This window comes from Ranitomeya variabilis, chromosome 1 (assembly GCF_051348905.1).
Source record: "Ranitomeya variabilis isolate aRanVar5 chromosome 1, aRanVar5.hap1, whole genome shotgun sequence".
Classification (NCBI taxonomy): Eukaryota; Metazoa; Chordata; class Amphibia; order Anura; family Dendrobatidae; genus Ranitomeya; species Ranitomeya variabilis.
Genome location: NC_135232.1, coordinates 855,925,557 through 855,937,583, shown reverse-complemented (window position 1 = coordinate 855,937,583; position 12,027 = coordinate 855,925,557). Strand labels below are relative to the sequence as shown.

Genomic DNA, 12,027 nt, shown 5'->3' with positions numbered 1-12,027 from the left:
AATAATGAATCTGATCAGTAAACGGCATAATGAGAAAAATATTAAAAACGCCAGTATATCTTTTTTTGGTTGCAGCAACATTGCAATAAAATTCAATAACAGGCTATCAAAACATCGTATCTATCCCAAAATTGTATAAAAAATGTCAGCTCAGCACTTAAAAAAAATAAGCCCAAACCCTCACCCAGCCTCAAATCCTGAAAAATGTAGACGCTACGGGTCTTTTTTTTTTTGCAATTTCCACCACACTTGGATTTTTTTTCCCCATGTTTCAGTACACTGTATGGTAAAATCCATGGTGTCGTTCAAAAGTACAACTCATCCCACAAAAAACAAGCCCTCACACGACCATATTGACGGAAAAATAGAATAGTTATGTCTCTGGGAAGAAGGGGAGCAAAAAACAAAAACAGAAAATGGCCAGGGTGTGAAGGGGTTAATAGACCAGGAGCGTGCGCGTGCACTTTAAGTGCAGTGCCCGGGGATCTGCAAGACGTGCGCAGACCTCGGGAAGCAGCCTGAGGAGGTTGACAAGCGTCGGGATGGTGAGTGAGTCAACGTCCCTGCCGAGGGAGGGAGGATGGAAAGCGTGCAGGGACACCAACGCCACACTCACATGCTCCTTTTCAAATTATTTGTGCTTGACAAGAGCAAGGTCTAGAAATATTTCAATGTCTGTATAGAAAACTGGGTGATGATTGTCATAGACCTTGTAATGGTCAGTACATGTTACATAACACAGAGCAGCTGCAGGCTTAGAAACAGTGTTTCAGCAGACAGTATCACACATAAGGCATCAATCAAACATTTGTGATTTTTCTTCTACATAACAAGTTGGACCACTGTTAATCCATGTTTGTTCAATGTGGCAGTTTTACCATCAGTGTTTAATCAGTGATTTTCACAAATTGAAAAATAGGTTACTAAGCTTATCATATTCATTAGAATGTTAATCGCAGACAGCACATGTGAACCCATAGACTTGTATGTGTCATTTTGATTTGTGTTTAAAAATGAGATCTAAATCCGTGATTTTTGGGGTAAAAAAAAAAATTCTCACTGAATCGTGGATGTCTAAATGAGGCCTAATAGAGTAAGATACAACATCTCAGCAGCTAACATTACCACTGATGGGCTTAAATGCAATGTCTCAACTAAGGATGGCTAAAGTCCATCTTTGCTTTTGATTTTTGCTTATCTCCTTTACAGACCTATACCGTTTCTTATTTTTCAGTTGATAGAGTTGTGTCCTGGCTTGTTTTTTGACCTATGAGCTTTACCTTTTACTGGTACCATTTTGGGTTCCACATGACTTTCTGATCTCTTTTAATTCCATGTTGTTCAGAGTCAAAATGACCCAAAAACAGCAATTCTGCCAGTTACATTTTTTTCATTTTGTTTCAGCTTTCAACATATGAGACAAATTTTACTATTTTAATATATATTTCCTCTCTATACATGCAGTACGCACAGCCACCATGCATCTGCAACATGTGTCGCAGACTTAATCCTGGCTACAGTAAGCCAGTTTGTTGCTGGTGCTGACCCTGGTCTTCACAAACAGGATCACATTTAAATTAGGGTTTCCACCCAGTAAGGCCTGTATTTTGCATGCACTCATCCATGGGTGCATGTATTAATCAAAGAACTTAAAGGGATTTTCTAGTACTTAAATGTTCATGACCAATTGCTAGGGTAGGTCATCAATATAAGATTTTGGGGTCTGACAGCTGTTCGCTCCCACAGCAGCTAAAATGAACAGCATTTGAGTCGAAACACCACAACTGCTGCTGATCATATTCACTCCAATGAAGCATATGCTTTCCTACCTGTGAAAAGCCGCTATGCAGTGTATGAAGCAGTATTGCTCCAGCTTCAGATACAGTTTACATCGTGTAAGCTGATTGTGGGGGTGTTGGACTCCCAGTAAGTATAGTTCTTCAATATATAAATATTGGAATCCCCATTTAGAGGTTGCATGGCCAATACTAAAATCTGTACAGGTGCCATGAAAGGTTTAAAAGTATACAATTTTGTTAGCTCACGAATGTGTCATCTGTAAAAAAAAAAAAAATGGTGTGAAGGCACCAAATGGCAAATTTTCACAAAGCACCATTCCATCTAAGTCAGGCCTTCTGAAATGCAGCTCCGAAGTTGAAAGAAACCTCCTCCATGCTGCCGGCACACTCTCATTATTGTACTCTCCAGTCCTCCGGGGAAAAACTTCCTTCTATCACACACAGAAAGCATGGTTTATGAGCTCAGCGTAGAGCGCATGATAAATATCCTCAATGCAGCAGCCAGGGTTGTCTATCTAGCTAATCGTTACTCGGACACGTCCACTCTTCGCCAGTCGTTACACTGGCTGCTCATTCATTATAGAATCCAATTCAAAGTACTTGTTCTCACCAACAAAGCTCTCCACAATGCAGCACTCACTTACATCTCCTCCCTTATTTATGTCTATCGGCCTAACTGACCACTGCGCTCTGCAATTGACTTTCGACTAACCTCTGCACTAATCCGTACCTCCCACTCCCGACTCCAAGACTTCTCCCGTGCTGCGCCAATCCTCTGGAATGCTCTACCCCAAGATATTAGGACCATCCACAATTTGCATAGTTTTAGGCGCTCCCTCAAAACACATTTGCTTAGAGCGGCCTATCATGTTCCCTAATCAAAGTCATTTTATGTTCGTGTGTGTGTAGCCCATTCACTACTTGCAACTATTACCCACCCCCTGAAAATGGCTGGACCATCATTGTAAATACATCATTGTAAATACACATCTGTACTTTGTATCTCCCCCACCTCATTGTAGATTGTAAGCTCCCACGAGCAGGGTCATCTTATGTTGCTTTAATTGTATTGTTAATGTTGTTACTTATGGCTGTTATGTTTGAAACTGTTAAACTTTAAAGCACTGCGTAATACTTTGGCGCTATATAAGTAAAGATTATTATTATTTATCTATTATTATATGCTCTGAGAGATCTTTTTAGGCAGAATGAACTAATCAACAGTAGGTGAAGAATTGTTTTTATTTTTTACACCATTCATCATGCTTTATAAGTGATTAGACAGATTTATTCTTCTGGTCTGTGTAATTACAGCAATACCAGATTTATATCTTTTTTTCTGTTTAACTGTTGTCACACACTAAAAAACACTTTTTTTTCAAAAACTATTTTTTAGATCACCATATTTTGAGAGCTATAATTTTTCCATATTTGGCCAACAAAGTCATGTGATGACTTCTTTTTTGTGGAATGAGTTGATGTTTTTTTGGTACCATTTTTGGGCTCATGACGTTTTTGGATCGCTTTCTATTCCAATTTTTGGGAAGCAGGATAAACAAAAACCAGACTCTGCACTGGGGGATTTTTTATGCCGTTCTACGGATGGTAAAATTGATAATTCAGCTTTTGTCTTCAGGTCAGTACGATTACATTGATACCCCAGTTATACTTTTTTTTTTATGTTTTAGCACTTTTAGACAATAACCTATTTTATAGAAAAATATTTTTGCATCGCTTTAGTCTGAGAGCTATAACTTTTTTATTTTTTGGCTGATGGAGCTGTATAGTAGCTGTTTTTTGTGGGATAACATGACGTTTTCAGCAATACCATTTTTATTTACATTTGTCTTGATCGTGTTTTATTCCACTTTTTGTTCGGCGGTATGATGATAAAGTATTGTTTTTTGCCTCATTTTTTTTTTTTACTGTGTGATCGCAGCATTTAGGGGGCTAAAGTGTGAGGAGTGTTAAAAAAAAAAAAAAAAAAATTGTTCTTGTATTGGTATAATCTTACAAATGTGCACCTTGCAAAATTACCAGGACGTATCCATACATCTAATGTCGTTAAGTACTAGGCAACGGGGATGTATGGATATGTCTAACATCATAAAGAGGCTAAAAAACAGCTTAGGACATTTTAATATTGCATTGTCTCCTCATTGTGTTGCCCACATGGTCTTCAGTCCAATCTCTGGCTATCACTGTGTCCAAGACAAAAGAGGGACTCATCGCAGAAGAGCATAGACCTCCACTCCACCTCCATTGCTCCTTTGCTCTGCACCATGATAGCCTTGGAGAGTAATGACATGACGTCAATAATAATAGTAATCTTTATTTTTATATAGTGCTAACATATTCCGCAGCACTTTACAGTTTGCATACATTATTATCGCTGTCTCCGATGGGGCTCACAATCTAAGTTCCCTATCAGTATGTCTTTGGAATGTGGGAGGAAACCGGAGCACCCGGAGGAAACCCACGCAAACACGGGGAGAACATACAAACTCATTGCAGATGTTGTCCTTGGTGGGATTTGAACCCAGGACTCCAGCGCTGCAGTGCTAACCACTGTGCCACCGTGCTGCCCATGAAACATCTGCAGCTGGATATCTGGCTCATAGCACAATGTAGTAAATTGCCTTGTGATGGTTTATGTAGACACTGTTTGATGCCTTAGGCTTGGTATGAGACATGCAACTTCACTTGCCGTACAAAGTGAATCACTAGCCATCATTTATCTAATTGGATGATACTTCTTTGCAGAAGTTTGTTTCTGTGCAGCTCTTGGCAACATTTTTTTTTACCAATTTTGGAATCTTTTTTGACCACTTAAGTAAAAAAGAACCTAGACATGTTTGGTGTCTGTGAACTTACAATGACCTGGAGAATCATATTGGCAGATCAGTTTTAGCATTTAGTGAACATGGTAACATGGTTAAAAAAAATCCAAAAAACAATTGAGGAATTGCACTTTTTTTGCAATTTCACCGCATTTGGAATTTTTTTCCCATTTTCCAGTACACGATATGGCAAAATCAATGGTGCCATTCAAAAGTACAACTGGTCCCGCCAAAAAACAAGCCCTAATTTGGCCATATTAACAGAAAAATGTATGCCCGTGGGAAGAAGGGGAGCAAAAAATGGAAATGCAAAAATGGAAATACCCTGGTCCTTAAGGGGGTAATCCTACACAAACCAGTTTAAGCCAGAGTCATCAAGCAGTTGCAGGGGAAAAACAGTGGTCTCCTTTGGGCAGTAATTAATTCTCCAGGCAATAATATTGTCAATTGTATATTACTAATAAAATAGAACAGCAGCTGCCAACAACATGCAAATGGTTAATGGTAGGGGACGGTCAGCAGCATATTCACCTCACAAACTACTAGGACAACACCATCTCAATCTGAATGTCTGGCGCTGATAAAAATAAAAACACTTATACTCCACTCCCGTGTCTGTGCCAGTCCAATGGTGCCAGGGCTCTTGTGCAGTTGTTATGACATGTGAGCCCAGCGTCCAATCAGCGCTGACGTCCCTGCCTTCATACAAATCGAACATCAAGAGGAAGTCAGTTGATCTTCAATACGTCCAGAAGGCAGGTATAGTGAAGCTGACGATGATTGGGAGCAGGGCTCACATGTCATAACTACAACATAAGAGCCTCGGAAAGGCAAGTGCCGACACCATTGGAATGGTGTCATTAAGGGAGGTGCGTGTAAGTGTTTTTATTTTATCAGCATCAAACATTCAGATTGAGAAGGGGTTGTCCTAGTAGTGGACAACTCCTTTACGTTCTTCTGCACCAAACTCTCCCCAACTTGGCTTTTATGGACCTTGCTTTATGCATTGAGACCCAGTCATGCTGGGACAGAAAAGGGCCTTCTTCAAACTGTGCCCACAAAGTTGGAAGCAATTGTCGAAAATGTCTTGGTATGCTGAAGCATTAGGAAGAGCTCATTGTCTCACAAATGTTTGTAAAAGTAGACTACTTTGTTACTTGCTTGATTTTAAATACTTATGGCAATGAGACTGAATGAGAAATCTAAATTACATTTTTAAGAGTTGTGTCCTAATGCCTGTATAAATGCACACTTATGTGTATTACTGTGAGTGTTTATGCACCTATGTATGAACAGGTAGAAAAGCACTACCATTCCTATATACAGATGTAGCATCAGCTCCTTGCTCCACCGCCCTTCCAATCCTCCAGCCTGACAGCTGCTCTGTACATAGTGTGCTTGAGATTAATATGCTTAAACATTTTACTGTCTGCTTTTAGCTGGTAAAATGCAGAAAGTCAGAAACAACCTAAGCCGGATTGTATTAAAGATGAAGATTTATAAAGTTCTGGGGGGATGGGTTGATCTTACAAGATAAGCAAGCAACTTAGTCTCTCTCAAACTATAGTAATGCGCAAATGGAAGAGACATTTGTAAGATTGTAGGTACAAAATTCTTTGGTTGGGTTCTGTTACTTCCATTCTCAGCTTTTAACTCATCAATCCACACAATCCCAGATGCTCGCTGCTGTGTTTTATATCAAATGTATTTTATTTTTCTATATTTACTCTTCTAAGTAATGGGTTCTTTTAGGTTATACATCCTTTTAGACCCATTATTTTTAGTTTCAATGTCCTTCCAAGACTTTGCACAGTTATTTGGTATCCCACTGCCAATTTTTTGTGGCCTACCAGATTATGTATGTTTGTTAAAAGTCCCAGAGACTGTATGAAAATGGATTTTCTTAAAAGGGGTTGTCCCACGAATGAAGTACATTTTAATTATTAGATCTTGGAATAAAAATAGGTTCCATAATTGAATGTGTGAAAAAAAATGTTCCTGTGCTGAGATAATCTTATAAATGTACCTCTGTTATGTACTGTGTAATCGCTGTGTGTGATCATTACAGCAAGCAATCACGACTGATTCTTTTTAGGTAACATATGTTTTTAAGCAGGAAGGGAAATGTTTTTCCTTACAGAAATCAGCAGCTGTGATTCCCTGCTGTAATCTCTGTATGTTCTCTTTTTCTCCTTCCCTGCCCAGGAGATGTGGAATGATCATCCTATGTCCCTGCACTGTCAGACAAGGGCATTACACAGTACACAAAAGGGGCACATTTATAAGATTATCTCAGCACAGGAACATTTTTTTAAAAGTTTTAGAACATGTCAATAACACATTGGAGCCCACCTTTAGTTCACAGCAGTAGAGAGAGCACACTGGCAGTGCACATTAAAAGGGAAATAACATGGTGTGCAAACAGATCATATTGAGCATGTGTCAAAATTGACACAGTAGAAAAGAGATTAATCCAGCCCCTTAAACAGACATCACTAATGATAGATACTTTCAGGGTGGTGATAGCAGTAATGGGGAGTGACTGCAGTGCCAGCTTCCTGATGCTATGCCTTTTCAGTGTGGAAAAATAAGCAGGGGCAAGTGACAGCAGAACAGGCCAACTGATTGCATTCCATTTGAAAATCCCACTGTTTGCTGGGAGATTGAAACAAAACTTCCTCAGAAGAGGAAAATATACAGACAAAGGAAGTTAAATTAGAAGGGAAACTGTATGAAATGTTTAATTGGTGTATATCTCAAAAGTAATTTAGTTTTTACAATTAAATGATAACATATTGAGTATTAGGTTCGATGTTAGGCTTCAGACAACCCTTTTAATATTTCATACGGATTGATAATTAGCTTCAAATAAAGTAAATTAGACAAAAGTATATGTCTTACACTAATATGCTGGATCTGTGCATAAAACTCTGGGCAAAACCATAGATTCACTTGGATTTTAGCTTGATATCATTTATGTATTTTTTTCATTTTACATTATATTTTTTTCCAGAATTTTCTGATTTAAACTTTTTTTTTCTTATGCAGGTTTGAAAACTCCAGACCCCATCCTTGTCTGTTAAACTGTTGCCTTATAAAACGTAGTAATTCTGCCTGAAGATTTTGTCCAAGAAATTCAGATTCCATGGGGACTGTACCAGATCCTTCAGGGTCTGACAAGTCATCACCTACAGCAAAAGAGGAAGAATGCCCTTCTGTATCCCAGGAGGATGCTCTCCAGCTTAAACGGACAGTGTCAAATAACAATGGGAATGTTGCACAAATCGCAGGCATTTGTACTTCAGATCTAAACTGCAAAGTATCCATAGAAAGTCCTGGTGATGAAAATATATATGAACTTGAAGAACAGCAAACCAACAAAACATCATTCAGGACTTGTACACAGTCAGATACCTTGCCACCCTTGGATTCAAAAAGTATAGAATCACAAGCCATCAATGAAACTAGTCAAGATGCTGCCACCACTAACAGCTCAATACAGTTACAGTCATCTATTGTATCATCTATTCCTGAACATTCGACGATGCCAACTGAGAACCCAGTAACTGAAGAGAGTCACTTGCCAAAAGATGTAACTGTGGTTCAAACAGGTGAAAGTCAAGTAGGAAGTAGTAATACAAGCACACAGATGTCTGAAATGTCAAAAAATGTGGACAGTAAAATATTAGATAGTGACAAAAATGGGCACATTCCTTCCCCAAGCCAAGAAACAGTAACTGAGAATAGGCAGACAGAAGCAAGTCTAATCTCCGATCCAGTAGAAAATGAAGCAAAAATGGAAGATCATGTCAATGATCCTCTAGCTGTGCAGGGTTTACAGTTTAGTCGGACTGAGGAACACGTGAATACAAATGGCAATCATAATACTCAGGATTTACAGTTAGTTTGCAAGTTTAAGGAGATGGGTACAATGACATCTCAGCTCGAGAGCTGCTTTAAGCAAGATGCTGAAGTACAAGCTGTAGCAAATGTAGAAAATAAATCTGTGTCCACTAGTCCGAGTATATTTTCTGCTTTTCTGAAATCCAGTTCGCCAGGGCGTAAAGAAAGGCAGGAACAAGTGTGTATAATCTATCAGGGCAACCCGGGAAATCCTCAGATGGACCGTGCCAGTTTTGCGTTACATTCACAATTGTCTCAAAACCATTTAGCTCAGAAAGTACGTTTTCAGCCTCCTGATGCAATGGGTTCTCAGCCTCTCCAGTTGCACACAAAAAGTCCACCTGATATGATGCGGTCCCCCTTTCAGAGACCAGAGCTAGCAAGAAATTCACAGGTTTTATATAGAAGTGAGTTAGATGGACAAGGGTTGTGTCTTAGAGAAAACCACCCTAAGCCACAGATGCAAAAGGCTAATGCCTCTCCAATTTTAATGAATGTTAAACCGGTTTACCAAATAAACATAGAAAATAGTAATCAACCCAAAGCTTGCCAAATGACAAAGGACAAGTTTAATGAGCAGCCTCAGTTTAGGGCAGCTCATGATCTCGGTAGCAAAGCTAGGCTCCATCATTTAAGTGGAACAGAAAACATTCAACTACATAATATTCGGCAAGACAATGAACAGACAGACACTCTTAATGTTCCAGGGGAAGGAAGCTCTGATCGCAAACCTTTTCATTTTAAAATCACTAATGAACAGGGTTCGACCCAGGCAATAATAACCACAGATATAAAAAAGCCAAAGAAAGAAGAAAGGCCCACTCCACTTAATGTTGAAGTTGAAGTCAACAGTTCTATTGGTGCCACTGGCGGCCATGTAGAAGAAATACTAGAGGTTTTGGTTAGGAAAGATCAAGATGAAGGAGAACATGCCAAAACATCAAGCAGTCTAAGTGTGCAAACCAGACCGGCAACAGATCAGAGTGCAGTACAGCTCACTCCTCGACTAAGAAAAGCTAGAGAAGAGAAAAAGGAACCAGTTCTGGTCACCCTACCTACCTCTGAACCTCCCAAGTCAGTTGGAAAAAAATCAAGTCCAAGTTCAAGTGGAGAGGCTAAAAGCCAGGCAAAACAGCCATCTAAAAGTGTGAAAGATGTGGTATGGGATGAACAGGGCATGACATGGGAAGTTTATGGCGCTTCTAATGACCCAGAGGCCTTAGGAATTGCTATACAGAACCACTTACAAAGACAAATCAGAGAACATGAGAAAATGATTAGGGAAAAATTAAAGCAAAACCGAAAATCAATTTGTTCTGATTCTTCAGGTAAAAAGCACAGGCGAAGACAGCACAGGGTATTCCAATCTATACTCAAGAATTTCAGACGACCTAACTGCTGTAGTCATCCTCCTCCTTCTGCTGTCATAGAATAATTTTCTGTAAAATTCTTTAAATATTTTGCCACATCAACTAGTAGCTAAATTTCTTTTTTTGCACTTAAGAATGTCGTGGACATTTTTTATTTAATTACTGTACAGGGTTTTGGGTGACTATCACATCACTCTATTTTGTAATGCAATCCATTTATTTTTATTTTCATTTTCACGATACAGTGGATATTAATGAATAAATTCACATTGTCTTTCTGGAAGCAACATTTGATAACCGTTTTATATGTGTTGAATTTGTATTTTCATCTCAGTAGGCAAACAGAATGAAGCTGAGCTCCTGAAATGACAATAAGTGTGCCGTTAAATGCAGTGCCAGAAACGCCTTTTCACATCGGCCTTTTTTGATTCTGAAGTTGATAAAAGAATGAGTGACAATGCGTTGTATATTAGAGCAATACAGGAGCAGCACAGATGTCTGCACCACTTTAGTATTACCTTCAATATTGAATAGCACATTCTTTATCCAGAAACAGGGTCTTTGTACTACATGCAGTCCAACAGAATAAATGTATAGACATGTCAAAGCACCAGCTCAGCGCATAATGGTTACATATTGTAGCATATCACACTGCACCGGAGGTTCCTCCATGCCACCGATAGAAAGTAGAATGATCCTACAATCCATTTTATTTATTTATTTTTTAGCCATTGGCCAATTTTCTACGACTTTTCTGTACTGTTTTTAGTAGAGAAATGCTCCGGTGAGACATAGGCACCTGACTTTGTATGTTTAATATAGTACTAAAATGTGTATGATTTTCTGTATTACTGGCATTGAATAAAGGGATCAAATTATCCACTGTAATAACTTTCAATTACAAAATAACTTGATCTGGATAATCAGCTCTGATAACCTTCTTTATAACAACTAATTGATTAGTTGTGGGAGAAATACTAAGAATGGGTCACAAAGCACAATCACATGTAGAACAGAAAACGTATTGTTTTACTTCAGGAAGAGTATGTGAGCCGACATATAAAAATGCATATATCTTAGTTTATCATTTGCAGACCCCAACATATTATTTAATAAATTGTTACAATTTGGGAGAGACATTTATTACAGTAAATGGAAATTAATATCTAATTACTTGTAGCTATCGATAAATTTCAAATTTTTGTTGTTCAAATTGTCATTACAAAATAAAATTGATGACCTACATGCATCACCTTCACTTCATTGGAGGTGTTTGTAATATGTTTCTTAGGGCTCTTTAACACATCAGATTTTTGAGTTACAGCTTCTAACCTTTAATTTTGCGGATTGATCAGTGACCCATCACAATCAATGTGCCTTTTTAGATGTCCTTTTTTTCAGACTGGTTGTTCAATGGCCCTCAGAAAAAAAAATGGATAGCACACTGACGTGATCACAAGAATTTTTTTTCTTCACATCTAAGAAAGAAAAACTGAGATTTTTTTCTATCATGTGAGAGTATTAATTCACAAAAGAAGTAACCTGTCATAGAAACAGTTTCATTAAATGTCCTTTTTCCATGAAAAAAGGTTTCAGAGTTGTAAACAATTACACAAAGTGGCCATAGATATTTTACAGATGTCAGCTAAGTGATTTCTGATGACACTTCCGATAAATTCACACATGATAGAATATTTCTGCATATGATGAATCCTATACATTTCAGGAGTGATATGACTTCAAATCTTTATACACACTTGTTGTGCTGTGATTTGCTGTGGATTTTTGGTGTGTGAATCCACACCGCAAATCCACTAGAAGGCTATGTTCATACCTGCATTCAGACACTTTGTTTGTCACTTTTCTGGGGACAAACCATTCAAATTAAAGGGAACCTGTCATCATCAAAATGCAGTCCAATCTGAAGGTGCCATGTTATAGAACCAGGGGAGCCGAGTAGATTAATATATAGTCTTGTGAGAAAAGATTCAGTATCACCTGTATTTTAATCATTTAATCATCTGTTCTTTCAGGAATTTTCAATCCAGTGGGCGGTCCTATCAGTGACTGACAGCCACCGCTGTATGCCCACATATACAGTCACTGATCGGACCG

At 38.4% G+C, this 12,027-nt stretch overlaps 1 protein-coding gene across 2 annotated transcripts in view; it reads left to right on the top strand.

The window, feature by feature from the left end:
• The window catches only part of GPRIN3 (GPRIN family member 3), a 167,077-nt gene extending 155,760 nt beyond the window's left edge, over positions 1-11,317 (top strand). For both annotated transcript variants that reach the window (XM_077277167.1, XM_077277176.1), the window contains exon 2: positions 7,688-11,317. In XM_077277167.1, coding sequence (XP_077133282.1) covers positions 7,785-9,977 — 2,193 coding nt within the window. In that variant the 5' untranslated portion in view covers positions 7,688-7,784 and the 3' untranslated portion in view covers positions 9,978-11,317. The remainder of the gene's footprint in view (positions 1-7,687) is intronic.
• Positions 11,318-12,027: the final 710 nt, after the last annotated feature.